At 37.6% G+C, this 16,211-nt stretch overlaps 3 protein-coding genes across 5 annotated transcripts in view; all 3 read left to right on the top strand.

Moving 5' to 3' along the window:
- Positions 1–1,458: 1,458 nt before the first annotated feature.
- LOC140154672 (craniofacial development protein 2-like) lies at positions 1,459–2,802 on the top strand. The gene is made up of 3 exons (XM_072177238.1): positions 1,459–1,474; positions 1,731–2,230; positions 2,794–2,802. Exons 1-3 carry the CDS (start codon positions 1,459–1,461, stop codon positions 2,800–2,802), a joined length of 525 nt encoding a protein of 174 aa, XP_072033339.1.
- A 58-nt stretch (positions 2,803–2,860) lies between these two features.
- On the top strand, positions 2,861–3,481 carry LOC140154671 (uncharacterized). The gene has a single exon (XM_072177237.1). It carries the CDS (start codon positions 2,861–2,863, stop codon positions 3,479–3,481), a length of 621 nt encoding a protein of 206 aa, XP_072033338.1.
- A 4,121-nt stretch (positions 3,482–7,602) lies between these two features.
- The window catches only part of LOC140155727 (uncharacterized), a 31,128-nt gene continuing 22,519 nt past the window's right edge, over positions 7,603–16,211 (top strand). Inside the window, exons 1-2 of one of the 3 annotated variants that reach the window (XM_072178661.1) lie at positions 12,164–12,335; positions 12,511–12,550. The gene's annotated coding sequence lies outside the window, so the exon portion shown is untranslated. Of the gene's footprint in view, positions 7,655–12,163; positions 12,336–12,510; positions 12,551–16,211 lie in introns of those variants that run through there. The other 2 variants (XM_072178663.1, XM_072178662.1) reach the window with 2 other exon arrangements.

Below are 16,211 nucleotides of genomic sequence, written 5' to 3'. Positions count from 1 at the left end.
CTTTGAAAGAAACAATGGTATATCCAATATGTTTGGTTGAACTACATTACCATTTGAAAGTGGGAGAGACAGAAAGAGTAGTTAAAACAATAAATGATTTTTTCTAAAAGGGATTAAATCTTCTTGAACAAATTCATCAGGACTGTTCATACTGCTGATGCTGACTGCTGCTTAGCAAGTGAGTTGCCATTTGATTTTCTCTCAGTTATCAGATCGTCAAATACGTGACTTAAGTTCTATGCCCCTCATCTCTGTTCATTTCTTGAATTTTTCCTACCAATGATCTCATTTAAAATATAATTTACTCAATTCAGCTGGAATGACGCGCAAATAGCGAACGGGGGTATGAACATTAGAACATCTTCCATTCACGCGTGACTGTACACACACCAGCTGCTCAAACAAGTCTAACAATGTCTAAAGAGTACATTATGGTATGACAACATTCAGCATTAAGATTTTCCCATCTCCTAATTTTCTCATGAACCAAGGTTACATTAAAATTAATAGTTTCAGCTTTTTGATAAGAAATAATGTGCAAATCAGGTCAGGTAATTATTGGTCAGGAGATCCCATTATCTGCCACTGGTAACCTATAACCAGTGCTACCTGTTTAGGGTCGAGCCGTCGGCAACTAAACCGTCACACTCACCAGTTGTCCCGGAGGAAATCAATGGTGTGGAGGGTGGCTGGACACCCTGGTGAAATTAAAATTAAGATTCACCTACAAAGGGCGTATGCACTCACAGGGGAGCCATCGGCCATCCAGCACCTTCGACTGGCCAGCAAGGTCGAAGTAGCAAAGATGGCATACGAACTACAGAAGTGGTGACGTGCATTTTCTGCATTCTGGCAGGCGAAGGATCCTGTTTTTAGGATAACGGCTGGCAGAACCTTGTCATCTGAATCTGATTTGGTACTGTCCAACACTCCTTGGTTGCTTGGCAATGGTAGAAGTAAGCCGGACAGGGTTGTGAGTGCGCAATGCTATTTATTACTCTCTTAGGTGCTTGTGAAGTTTGGATTTGAAGGTTGCTTTCTTGTCTGTTGAGATTATGTTATATGGAAGGCTGTTCCAGTCCACCACTATCCACAGGAAGAAAGAGTACTTGAAGCAATCTTTTCTAGCTTTTATTCTGTGGAATGTAAACTCGTTGGTGTAGCGGGACGGACGTGTCGTCGAGCGCAGGATTTTGTTTACCGGGATGGACAGGTGACCATGCAAAGCTTGATGTAATACCAGCAGTCTTCTCTCTTTCCTTCTCATTGCCAGCGGCTCCCAGTTCAGCTTGGATATCATGTCTGATGGGCTGCTTGTGTATGAGTAGTCGTCGAAGACGAATCTGGCTCCCCTGCGTTGTATTTTGTCAAGTTGAGAAATTTGTTCCTGGGTGTACGGATCCCACACGATAGAGCTGTATTCAAGGTATTAAGTTATATTGATGCCCAGCATAATATATGACATTGCTGGAAAGTAAGTAATGCAAGTCTCACCAACATGCATCTGTGGCAAGCATGGTGAGTATGCCACAACCTCCAAGTAACAACTAAGGACGAGGCCCTCAGTCCCCAGCAGCTTTCAAGCCTCCAACCGCGGGAGCGGTAGGAAAGGTGAGAGAGAGCAGAGGGTGCTAAGAATCTCTGGGTTAGGACAGGCTCCCTAAAGGAATTGACCTTAGGAACATACAACAGAAGGTCCCTTCTGAGTGATGATCGATTGTGCGAACTAGAGAATGAATTAGATAACATAAAATGGGACATCATTGGACTCGGTGAAGTAAGACCAAAAGGAGAAGCTTTATATGATCTTCAAAGCAGGAATACAATATGCTACAGAGGCAAAGAGAGGGGTGGCGCTAGTGGAGTAGGATTCATCTTAAGAAAATATCTCACAGCTAATGTCTTAAGCTCATCTGATAGAGTGGAACAGATGATCGTCAAGTTATCTAACCAACAGAAACCGAGAATCATCCAGATATATATGCCAACCACAAGCCATATAGATGACGCAATTGATGAAGTATATGAAGAAATCGATGGCCTTCTCAACCAAGATAAAGCAAGCCATACAATCATAATGGGAGATTTTAATGCCAAGGTGAGAGCTGGAGAGCAGGTATTTGGCATTGGCGTAAGGAATGACCGAGGAGACAAACTTGTAGACTTTGCTGTCAATAAAGGATTTAGAATCATGAACACATTCTTTAAGAAGAAACCCTCTATGAATTGGGTAACCACAATTCATGTGTGAACATACCGTTGCTGTCCTATGTTTTTCTTAGCAAATAAAAAAATTTGAAGGTTTTTCGTTTTATACCGGAAGTGGCCCCTTAATGACCTTTGACCCCAAATCTGTGAGGACCCCATAGACACTGGGTAATAACAATGCATGTGTGCAAGTGGTGTCACTGTCCTACGTAATTTGTGGGAGAAGAAGCAATGCAAGTGGGGTTACCGTCATACGTAATCTGTAGGAGAAGAAACATTTTGAGTTAAAATCACGTTTTTGACCCCTATGACCCCAGCGTGACCTTTGACCCCACGAGTTTCATGTGACATGTAGGGGCATGGTCTAGACTAAATCCTCCAGTCTCGAATATACGCACGGCCGTTACACTGTGCTGACATTGAAAGAAAGAACTCAGTTGTATGCGGCCCATGTGGTCAAGCTTCTTGAAGTGTGCCTTCGCTGCACGTATTTTGTTTATAATGGCACATATCAGCAAATTCATGGAGCAGCTATGGGCTCGCCGGTTTCACCAATTGTGTGTAACTTATACATGCAACACTTAGAGCAAATAGCCATTAGAACAGCACCCCACCCCCGGTGTGGTGGTATCGCTACGTTGACGACACGCACATGAAACTCAAGAAGGAGTACGCTGAGGAATTTACAGACCATCTTGACTCATTAGACCCAGACATCAAATTCACCACCGAAGGAGAGGAGGATAGATCATTAGCGTTCCTGGACACTTCCACTGTGATCCAAGCTGACGGCAGCTTAGAAATTTATCGCAAGCCAATCCACACAGATCAATATCTGCATTTCTCCTCTAACCACCCTTTGGAACATAAGTTTGGGGTAATCCAGACCTTGTTTGACCGTGCGGAGTCTGTGATCACTAAAACCCAAGCTGTGGTAGAAGAAAAACAGCACATAACGCAAGCTCTCACTAAGTGCGGCTACCCCGAATGGGCGTTCAATAAAATCAACAAACCCAAGAGCGCGAAATCCAACCATAACAGGGACAGTACGGTTACATCTAAAGGACAGGTGGTGTTACCTTACATCAAAGGAATTTCGGAAGCACTTCGCAGAAACTTGCAGAAAGTTGGTATAAGAGTGACATTTAAACCTACAAGAACATTGCGCCAATTTTTAGTGGCGCCAAAGGACAAAACCGAGAAAAAGGACGTCACTGGTCCGGTGTATATGATTCCATGCCAGGGGCAGACCACAAGAGGAACCTGCCAATAATCATACATCGGTGAGACGGAACGTTCTCTTAAAACCAGATTTTTATAACACAGACGTCCAAGCACCACTTCGTCCGAGGTTTCCAACCACATCCATATTGAGTCACCGGGCCACCACGTTGACTTGGACAAAGTCCGAATTTTGGATAGGGAGCCCCGCTGGTTCGAGAGGGGAGTTAAGGAAGCCATACACATCAGGGCCAACCAACCATCTCTGAACAAGGACGGAGGGCGCTACAAGCTGCCAAAGGTCTATGACCCGATCATTACGTCACACTTCAAGTGAGCTCAAGTGTGCTCGATCGGGTCAGTCCGCTGAAGAAAGCTGTAGTATCAACAGCTGAAAATTTCAGAGGTAAATATTTTGTATTGTGATCAAGAGTTAAATCTTTCTATATACTAATGTTTTTGATATAGATGTCTGAAAACGGATACCTAATGTTTTAATGACTCAACAATTAAAGTTATTTAAACGACAACTTTTGAGAAGTATTTAAGCACCTTTTATTGGATTGTGTTTGCTGGGTTATCGAGTTGGCTGTAATAGACCATGTTGACTGTAATGACAACAACATAATTGGTCTTTTCCAAACAGGGCACGGTTAAATCCCCGTGAAAGAACAATAGAACTTGAAATTATCGCATTCAATTGTACAAATAAAACTATAATTAAATTCTGCTGTGTCAGGTTAGCATTTCACAGTTGAATAATTACAACCTGAGACGAATCGCGTGGTTCGCTTACAAATAATAAAAATAATAATTGATTGCGATATCGTAAGTCGGCTACGATAGTTGCCTTAGTCATATTTTGTATGTCATATTTTCGATATGGTGGCTGGAATAAAAGTGTTATCTAGAAAATAATATGATACGTTTGAGAACAAACCAAAAAGTTGATGACGTCCTGTAAACGAAATTCCGTTCGCGAGAGGGGGCCAACAAATCCCATCAGTTACGTTTGTAAAAAACTGGTTAAAACGTGATTTACATGTACAGCTCTCTTCCCTAGTAAAAGTGGCACAATTGTGATTTTACCCTTTCGTTGTTAAATAAAAATATCTCGAAATTGAAACAAGCAAATTGAACAGAACAAACGGCATTTGAGAACTCAGACTACGCCCTTGACGTTGATGTAAGCATCATGTCACAACGGTATTTTCTAATTGCCAAAGAGGGCGCTTTTCACTTGCACAATTTTTTTTTTTGAGACAGGCTGTACATTATAACACCGTATATTCTTTGGAAAGGGTAAAAAGACTGCTTAATTTGGATGGCTTCTGTATGACAAAAGCAGCATCTTGACATCAGTTAATGAAGCCCCTACTTGGGCTCTTTTCAAAGAAGGCCAAATCTTTGGAGTATATCCCAACAACTCATGCTGTTGGGATATACTCCTATAACTTCCGCATTGTCTTGTGAAAGCTGTATGTCTTGTTAAATACTGTGCTTAAAAATGTATTATTTCTTCTAACAACTTCAAGTTAAACTAAATCAATGAATAAATGAATGGCTGTAGTTAAACTAAATAAATGAATGAATGAATGAATGAACTTTACAAGATGAAGTATGGAGCCCATTCAACCAGAGGCAGCCAAAGTATGCAATGAATTAATCAAGTGTGGCTGTCAACTTGGCCGTAGATGTACGAGCTGCAAATGTGGAAAAACAAATCTATGTGATGGACTCTGTGGCTGCAGAGAACATTATATGTGAGCCATTCCATGTCAACTCCAGGGATGTGCACCGCAGCACCTCTTCAATTTTTTTCTTTTTCTGTGTGGTGGTAGATATTGATAAGAAAGTAAAATCCTGAAAATTTGAGCTTCATACTCTATTCCGTTTTCCCGTGGCATCATTTTGAAATTTAGGGGGATCAGTGTAAAAAATCTGTCGCAACGCGAAAGACGATGTTTGGAGGTCCATAAATGTATAAACATGATAAAGGGAACCCCCTACAACTTTGAGAAGTATATATCCTGGGGTACTTTTTTGTGTAGAGTTCAAATCTGGCATCAGAAAACTTCTAACTCCTTTACTTTAAAAGATATAGGGCCCTCAAACTGCAACTTTGTCCATCCAGGACCAACTTCGGGGGGTCAGAACTCCAAAAGTAGAGCCCCACCATCAACTTCAGGTATGTTGAAAATATGTTCTTGGACAACATTTCTGAGAAATATTGGCTTGGGGTCTTGATGACTTCGCTTTAAAAACATTAGTTAGGTTTACCTACTCACATATGAGTCATTCCAGCCACATCAACAAAATGGGTTGGTTGGTCAGTGGTCATCCCCTCAAATTTTGCTGAAAATCATTTCTAGCATACCTCTATGAGCATAATGAACACATGGAAAAAATGAATGCTCAACTCAAACATTTGTCCAAGCGGTTTTGGAGATATGGCTTGTCAAAATTTGGCCCAGACCCCCACTTTTTGCTCTCTCGAGTCGTGTCGTTGAATTAGTAGCGTTTTGGGACACTCATATTTTAACTTTGCAAAAAAGATGTTATACTGAAAAGTACTAACTGGGGTGACTTTTACCCAGAAAAACAGAATCCGGCCTCAGAAACATTGTATCTTATCTACTCAAGAAGTTATGGGTCTCTCCCGAAGTTGGTCCTGGATGGACAAAGTTGCATTTTGAGGACCCTATATCTTTTAAAGTAAAGTAAAAGTAAAGGAGTTACAATTTTTCTGATGCCAGATTTGAACTCTACACAAAAAATCCCCAGGATACATACTTTTGAAAGTTGTAGGGGGTTCCATTTATACATTTATGGACCTCCAAACATTGTCTTTCGCGTTGTGACACATTTTTTACACTGATCCCCCTAAATTTCAAATTGATGCCACGGGAAAACGGAATAGAGTATGAAGCTCAAATTTTCAGGATTTTACTTTCTCATCAATATCTACCACCACACAGAAAACGAAAAAAAATTGAAGAGGTGCTGCGGTGCACATCCCAGGAGTTGACATGGAATGGCTCATGTGTCAGAAACTAACTCAATAACTCTTATTCTTCATTGCAGAAACATTGTAACTTATAGAAACATTTGTAGCTAGAGGAATAGAAAATTATCTAGACGTTGGAGCCGTTTATTTTCATAAACTTTAGGGTTATACAAACATGTGTACCAAATTTAGCAGTTTTGTCACTCGTGTAACGATTTTGACCCTAAGGCACTATACTACAAATTCAATTCCCATGATGCAGTCATGTCTACAGTAGAATTCATCACGACCTTTGCAGGACTTAAACCCCATTAAAAGCTATTAAACCAAGATAACACTCATTGAAAACAGCTCAACTGATTAAATCAGATCTTCTCTGGTTGTGCACATGTGTCTGTTTTACATGTGCGGTATCGCAATGAGCTGGTATTATAGCTTCAGTTGGGTAACCGATTATAAAGGAAACGCAAGGAAACAATGGTATGTGGACCTTTGTTCACGAAATGAGACAATGGTCTGCTTTTTGTTAAGCAGCATTCTTGAAAATGAGCAACATAATGATTGTTGACTTAACACGGTTTGGAAACAATTTCTTCGTATTTTTTGGTGTTATCTGTCGTTTACATATCCTTCCTAAAACACAAAAGTGCGACGTATTCTAAACACCTAAATTAGCTAAAAATTTAGGACTTGTTACAAAATTATATTTTCTAGAATTTCATAGAATACTTTAAATGTAGCTTGTACCGTTTTTTTTTTTTTCCTTCAGAACTGAGCGGTCCGTTATTAATATTTTCGGTCAAATTTCCATTCAATTAACACGGGGAGTTGGCTAGATATGAGCTAGCTATGCCTTGCCCTCACTCATATTTTACGAAAGTGCGACTATTTCTGAACATCTAACCTAGCTGTAATTTTAGGTCATGTTAGAGAAATATATTTGCTAGAAGTTTGGAGAATACTTTAAATATTGGCCGGTTATTTTTCACACAGTGATGTTAACTAGGCAAATGCTTATACTTCTAACATACACTATTTGTAAAGGTCGCGCGTCAATGGTGAGAGCACTGTGTACTGTGTATAGGAAAACGGACAGTAACTGCAGTATGCTTGGAATCAATCCCACAATTCCTGTTAAAAGTTCTTAAGCTATCACATCACCGGGTTGACCTTAAAGGTTTCGTTCCATGCCAATGGATCTACTGCTGTCGAAAAATAGTAAGTTTTTGGCAATAAGAATGATTTTGTTGTGTACATTATTATATATATTATTATCTACTCTCGTGTATTCGAAATGGAAAATATCAAGCATCGATGTGTACTGTCTTGTTAAAATGAATAATTTATATCAAGTAGGCCTATGTTCCGTGTCTGGCTGACGATATAAATGATATCAGGTAGATTTCGAAATTCACGGTTTTGAACATCAGTTGTATAAATTAATGTTACGACACCTCGAGCGTCATAAACCCTATTATGACAAGGTTGGATGGTTCACAATCACAATGAATATAGTATACCAAATGATTGCCCAATTATTATGGGTTCCTTAATATATTTTACATATTTTCAGTTCCGTGTACGACCATCGATAATTAAATAATCAACTAACCACAAACTAGACTAACTAACTATACAAATGACTGACTAAATGAAATAAATAAATAGTATCACTAACGTTTCACAGTGTTCACTTTGTCTCGCGGCCGATTTGGGTTTCTTGTACTTGGTAGCGCCAAATATATATATAGTTCTAGTTCTCGGCGATCTGAAGTGTTATAAGTTAAGAGACCGTTTCTATGTCTTAGGCTAATCAGAGTGTGAAGTCATATGATGATAAGCAGGAGAGGACCAAGGATCCTTGACGCCATGCATTTATTGTCTTCTCGCTGCCAGCTTCTCATTTATGATGACTTTCAAGGAGTGAGCTAAGAGTCAATCCTGCAGCCAGTCCAATCATACTGCAGTTACTGTCCATTTTCCTATACACAATAGGCCTATACAGTGCTCTCACCATTGACTTGTGACCTCTACAAACAGTGTATGTTAGAGGTATAGGGCACTGCCTAGTTAACGTCACTGTGTGAAAACTAACCGGCCAATATTTTTTGTACTTTCTGAAATTCTAGAAAATATAGTTTTGTAACATGTCCTAAATTTTTAGCTAATTAAGATGTTTGGAAATATTCGTACTTTTGTGTTTTAGTAAGGAAGGGCACGGCATGGCCTGCAAAATTCCCTGTGTAAATCGAATGCAACTTTTAGTGACTAAATAAATGTTGGTATTTATACAGAAAATAAATAAATGTTGGTATTTATACAGCGCCTTTCACATGTGAACACTACCAAAGCGCTTTACATTTATTCCGCCGTCATTAGAATATGTCAGCTGCCATACAATGCCCAAGGCATGCTCATACCTTTGGGCGGCGCTCAATGGACAATATTCATAACAGCTCCCCATTTCACACCTGGGTGGAGAGGAGTAATCGAGATAAAGTGCCTTACTCAAGGGCACAACACGATGGCGTCGCCGGGGCTCGAACCCGCAACCTTCAGATTATGAGTCCTAGCCCGTTCCGCTCTGCCACCGTGCTCCCACTATCACTCATTTTGTGGACCGCTCTCTTCCGAAGGGCATTAAAACGAAACCACTTGACGGATATTTTTTGTACTTGCTGTCAATCAAGAATAATGTATACGTTACATGTAGGCTAAAAACTGAGTAGGCGGGGCATCTGCAAATGGTCGTACCTCCCTGATATGTAAATGACAGATAACAGAAAAAAAACTCCCAAATCTGTCCATAACTTTAGTCAGTGGAGAGAGTCAGGGGATTTCAAATGGGTGATTATTGATTGGCAAGTGACATATTTGGGCATAAGTGCAGCCCACCATTCAATGTGGAGGATGGACTAGACTTTATCGATTGATTTTGCTGGAGTAATTTCCTGTTAACCAGGTTTAAGTACTGCAAAGGTCGAATCATGTTTGATCAGTGTGCAGTTTGCGCATAACTGCACTATGTGGTCAAATAGCTTGAAGCCTAGGGTAGATAACGTTGTAGGCCAGGGTGTCATACGACTGTCATGACTGTGGAAATGAGGTAATTTATTATAATAGTCACTGCATGAAGGAACATGTACCACTTGACTTGGTAACTCGAGGGCTGAGAATCAGAAAGCCTTCACAATGTGTCACATTAGGAATTACGGCTCTCTGGTTCTCAACCATAGAACTGTATTTCAATATTATTTGAAACGTAGAGGTTTGCACATTAGAAAATCATGCATGCACCTGGAATTGTGACAAAGCTTAACGAGCCGTGCAATAGAGAGGATTGAACGAAACGGCCGAAAATTCCGCTGAAAAGAAGTTCAAATGTTCGGGTCTTCCTGCGAAATGGTAAATGGTTAAACACTGAACATGCACGTTCTGTGAAATTCCGTTATCATTGCATGAATTCGCCTTGTGAAAGTTGCCAGATCTAACATGTCTAAACCATCGAGATTTTATCTCAATTGTCTAACTTAGCCAGCCAGAAGAGACGGTCTACCCCTAATCAAGCAGAATGGAACCAGTGACTTCGCCATTCAATAAAGCGTGAAAACCTTTCAATTAATGAGCTCACTTAGCGAAGAAGTCCCACAAAATATATTATCATTTTTCCAAAAAGTTATAGACTTGATAATTTCAGACAAGTAGAACAAAAGTACACTTTATCTTGTCTTAAGTTTGAATTTTGGTATATCTTGGTAAATTTTCGATTTTTACAATCACGACTACAAACTATGCATGATGCAGTCATGTCTACAGTAAATTCACCTCGACCTTTGCAGGACTTAAACCCTTTAAAAGCTATTAAACCAAGATAACACTCATTGAAAACAGCTCAACTGATTAAATCATATCTTCTCTGGTTAAATACACACACATATGTTTCTGCTTTAACAATGGATTATAGTTTCAGTTGGGTGAACGATTATAAAGCGAGCGCTAGAGAACAATTATGTGTGGTCTTTGTATACGAAATGAGACAATACGTGCTTATTGTTAACCAGCGTTCTTGAAAATGAGAAGCATGGTGGTTTGCAGACTTAACACGGTTTGGAAATAATTTCTTCATATTTTTGGTGTTATCTGTCGTTTACATATTCCTAAAACACCAAAGTACGCATATTTCCAAACATCTAAATTAGCTAAAATTTAGGACATGTTACAAAACTATATTTTCTAGAATTTTAGAAGAGTACTTTTAATATTGGCCGGTTATTTTTCACACAGCGACGTTAACAAGGCAATGTACTATTACCTATAACATACACTAAAACACCAAAGTACGCATATTTCCAAACATCTAAATTAGCTAAAAATTTAGGACATGTTACAAAACTATATTTTCTAGAACTTCAGAAGAGTACTTTTAATATTGGCCGGTTATTTTTCACACAGCGACGTTAACTAGGCAAATCCCCATACTTTTAACGTAGGCTATTTGTAGAGGTCACGCGTCAATGGTAAGAGCACTGTGTATTGTGTATAGGAAAACGGACAGTAACTGCAGTATGGGTAACCAACTTATACAGTTATGTTAAACCTGACCACGATGATATTTGTATGCGATATTTCACCCATGTGCGGAATTATTTTTAGGTGAGACTCGTTCGTATTTACCGTTTTTCTAACGCGTAATTTTTCTTCCGGTGTCTGGAAATCAGATTATCCACCTTTTTCGTAAATGACCACACTTCTTTGCCGTTGGCGGCGTTTGGCTCTGCTAACTCCAGTTAGGCCGGAGTTGGCGAAGCGGAAAACTGAAAGCGAGGCCAAAGATGTAAATTACGTATAACGCCAAATTATGCAAAGGTAATTTACCAAGTTACTATACGGACTATCTAGCTGAGACTTGCTACATAGGCCTATGTACAGGGTGTCCCTGAAAGAACTGTAGCGTCGGGAACTGATTTGTTTGGGTACTTTAACGCATAAACCAAACGTAATAACTGATGATGTTGAGGAACATATCAGCTATCAGTCACATACTTTTTGAACAATTGATCGCTCCGTTTTTGAAATAAAAGAATTTTACTAAACTCCCTCATTTTCAAGCCTTTCTACGGAGTCAATATATTATATCAATGACAACGGACGCATCATGCGCTGATGATGCGCAGTGATGGGCCATCTTATTTTTAATCTTAATAGTTCGTTATAAACCCAATACGGGATGCGGTTTTAATTTTAAATTTTTTTATTATTTTAATTAAATTTTGTGTATATGTGGCCAGGATAGACCACCTTTTCATCTCTCAGGGAGGTTGCACTGTGGTCAAGATGAAGAAATTTTTATTGAGATTTACGCTTAGGACTATGTTGACGTCTGACGATGTCAAAAAACTGAAATTTACTCAATCCAGCGGGAATAACGCGAAAAACGGGCGATTTTACTAATGTCTACTTTTTCGGCTGTTATTACTCTTATTTACATAACCCCTGACTAAAACTATTCTGGACACTACAAAGTACCCTCAATTTAATGGAAACAATTGGTATAGCTTCAATCCATCAGCATTAAATAAAAATAAAATAAAATCATCGTCGTGTTCTTTTCTAGAATTTAGATAATTTAATATCTTGAATTGATGATTATAAACATGATAGGCCTAAAGCTATTTTTGTGTCGTCCTTGTCAATCAAATGATTGTGACGCGCACTCGGGCGTGCAGTTTGATACCAGTGTGCTGAGTTTCAACATAGATCATCAAGTGGTGGTGTTGATATCAAAATCCAGTTATTGCACGGAGAATTGATAACGAACAGTTGGTGGTTCACATCATTACAGGATTTATCAGCCTGGTGTTTTTATGGAATTGGCTCCTCATAAGCTATTCCCATCTAGGTATGTAGAAGCACATTAAATTCAATATGATTCAACAAGTTACGAAGACAATAATATACATCTTATAAAAGGGTAAACCTACACCCTCATGCATGCAGTTGGCTACGTGGTATTGTATGTCTATTCTAAAGCTAAAAACCCAAAAACGATTGAACCTTCACGATTTTCTTTTCAGCATATATTCAAGGACAAGCAGAGGTTACATGTCAGTAAAGCGCGCTTCAGACTCCGTATTGTACGTACAATATTGTATGTACAATACTTTTCGTGACGTCAAAAAGTATTACACGTGCAATAAATAGTATGTACCGGGAAAATATATATTTTGCTACAATCATTGGTTGCTTAATTGATACGGAGTTGCCAAAATTTCAAAGAGTGGTAAATTTAGTGAATGCATGGAATGATGAACATCTTTTAATGTCTTCTTGTATTCAACTGTACTTGAATTATTATATAATCAATGGGCACCTTTTTAAAGTTAATACTATTAATACTAATATTAATAATATTAAAATTGTAATGATAATATAAATGGTAAATTCAGATCTTATTTATTTATTTATAGATTTATCTATTTAGGCCTATTTATTTATTTATTTATTTATTGATTGATTGATTGATTGATTGATTGATTGATTGATTACTGATTGATTAATTGATTTAAAGATTCATTTATACTGATATTTAGTCATATATTGATTTAGAAAGTTTAAAAGTAGGCCTATTATTTGTAGGCCTATGTATTTATTCTGGTTCTGATTTTATTGATACTGATATTTTTGTTATTTTTTAAAGTTTTGGCATAGCATTCGTTACATTATAACACGCTGTGTTATGAATTTGCAACACCTTTTTACATATTGATATCGTTGAGGCATGTTATGATGGTGTATGTATAGGCCTACTTATGATGATCACAATACATCCATAAACGTGTTAATGCAGTAACCGTAGCGTTATAGGGGCACGGAAAACATTTTTTTTCGTCAGATGCAGATATTTGGCCTATTCAGTGTCATAAAGCTACAAAATAGACGATCATTTAAAATCATTTTTAAATGGCTATTTTTTTCAACCTTATTGTTTGTATTATTTTGTAATGTTCACACAATCTGACAATGTCCCAACTTATACCTAATATGAATCGTGTCATTTAACATGTGCTTGTAGGACAACGATTTTGAATTAAACATTTTAATTGTGATATTTTAATTCCCCTAGAACACCACAGTTAAGCGTCCAAAATTGTAAGTGGGTTTTCTTTTATTTTACTAATAAACATTTCATAATTTTGGGCAAAGAATAGCCAAATAGTTGACCGAAATCGTATATTTGCACCAATATTTGACTGAAATTGTATATTAGCATTACCGTCCCTTCGTGGCTTTATTGCAAGCCAAAGTGCTGCTAAATGTGAAACGAGATTACTTGAAATATATATTTCAGAGTTGAAAGAGTTTCAACGCTACGAATATATTTATGAAATATGTCTCTCTGATTGGTTGATTGTCAAGAGGATTACGGCATCCTCAAAGCCTCTTGCTGTAATTCTCTAATCGATATCTATTATAGGGCCGATCTTTTGAAATCCATACAACCGTGTCAAATGAAATAGTCTCGAATCATAATTTGTGCACGATATAACGTTGATACGTCAGATTTCGGAATTTTATTAAAAATAGGCATAAATCACATTGAACAGGTTGAATGCTGGCAAAAGTAGATACAATAACTATGGGTCGAATTTACATTAATCAGTGTCCTGGGCCAGGATAACATTTAGGACGCCTTCGAATTCTAAAACAATACTTCACCAAACGTCCTTGCTTTCATTTTCTCATTTAATTTGTTTTAATTTTAATTAATTTCTTTATCCACTGGCTCTCTGGTAAATCCGGTATTGCCAAATATTTCTCGTCCATTACCCGTGTTAATCTATTTATTTATTAAAATGCACCATCTATTAAATTCATGTAATACAATGTATAGGCCTAGTGTATTTGATAACAAATTTGTTTTTATTTTTGATTGGAATTTGGTTTCCATTACACGATTTCATATACAGTAAGCAAAAGAATTAAGGTAGCAGTTGTGTTCACCCCCGTATATCCTAAATAAAGTCAAATGTGTCAAAATTAAAACAAACAGCCGATGCCTGTACTCTTTAGCTCTGATTTAAGACCTTATTTGTTGAAATTGGTTCAGAGTTAAAGAAACTGGAGTCCAAAACCTGATGAAGATACGAACTAAAAAGTTGCACTTTTGTGTTCTAATCAATGAAAGCATGACACTATTTTTTTCGTGCTAATCAATGAAAGTACAGCGCTAGTTATCCTGTTCACGAACGCTTTGTGTACAAATCAATAGGGCATTCAATGTGGCAAACTGCAACTTTTAAATTTGCATCTTCCTTGGGTTTTTGGATCGTTGTGTCTTTATTTCTTGAACAATGTCAACAAATGAGGTCTTAAATTCGAGCTAAAAGATGCAGCTATTGGCAGTTGGTTCCAATTATGACATATCTGTCGTTGTTTAGGATATACATGGGGTGAACGTAACTGGTACCTTAATTTTTTGGCTTACTGTATATATATAAAATGTTTGGGCATGGCGGAATTAGTATATGATTAAAAATAGACATACTCTTAGGCCCCCTTTTTAATGTTTGTAGGCCTACATTATTAATATTAATATTTATGTACAAAATGCAAACGAATGTATATATATTTGATTGTTTTGTAAACATTAAATTTGATGTTTACTCATAATTATGTCTGGAAAGTCAGAGAAAAACTAAGGAGTATCGGTATTTAGTTTCCTGGGAAAGTGGATCAGATGAGCAGTGAGTAAAAACATTCGCCCTAAATTTTTATTTTATTTTTTATTTTTTTATGAATTTATTAGGGCTACTTGTAAAGTGCAGAAAAAACCTCCAAACGCACTCTAGGATTTTTCATCAGCAGCAGTAGAAACTTCTCTTGCATAGATTTTCTGGTGACCTCCCTTGGATTTAACAAACAATAAACCGTCAGGGTTATAGCGCGTTATTTAATCTGATTCAACTCGTCGTTGCACGTATATCTATTGCACGTGTAATACTTTTTGACGTCACGAAAAGTATTGTACATACATTATTGTACGTACAATACGGAGTCTGAAGCCCGCTTAAAGGTATGTTACTGTCCACTCAATTAGCTTAGATCCTTGTTTTTATTAAATATTCGACAAAGTAGCGTTAATGTGAAAAATCATGAACGAAATGTTGCTAAATATTGTCAGACTCAACAAGTTTTCCACTTTCACTTGACAAACCTGATTTATTTATTTATTTATCTATTCATTTATTTATTCGTTTATTTATTTCTTTACTGTGTGGATGGGTCTACGAGGGTGTGTGCCTATTATAAATTGAACATTATTTTCAACTTGTTATTTCGTTTTGCTTGTTGAATACACACGCAATGAGAAGGATATTTGGAAACAAATGAACTTATTGTACAAGAAAATATTATTGTAATACACATTGAAATAAAATGACGAAGGTTACAGAAAACAATTCATGTTAAGTCACTGAAAATTTCAAACTTCATCTTGGGAAGGGATGATATATTATAAACGAAAAGTTTATTTTATCGATATAAAAACCAGTTGGAATATGAAGGAAGCCAACAATTTTAATGACTGTGTATGAAAAAAATAATGTCCAATACTCTAAAACGTAATCACCTATGGACCCTATCCAACAACATTTGAAATGGCAGCCACGTGGTGGACAGTTTAAAGTGTCAGAGGGACATGTCTCTAGTTCGAATTGCCTCGTGGAGGCTTCTTGGTGGGCATATTTAAAAAAAAATCAGAACGAGTGACGTAGTA

Source organism: Amphiura filiformis, chromosome 6 (assembly GCF_039555335.1).
Source record: "Amphiura filiformis chromosome 6, Afil_fr2py, whole genome shotgun sequence".
In the NCBI taxonomy this organism is placed as follows: domain Eukaryota; kingdom Metazoa; phylum Echinodermata; class Ophiuroidea; order Amphilepidida; family Amphiuridae; genus Amphiura; species Amphiura filiformis.
Note: the sequence above shows the minus strand (reverse complement) of the source record. Positions and strands in the feature narration are given on the sequence as shown.

Coding starts and splice junctions, on each gene's coding strand:
- LOC140154671 (XM_072177237.1), top strand. CDS start 2,861: ATGAAACTCAAGAAGGAGTACGCTGAGGAATTTACAGACCATCTTGAC.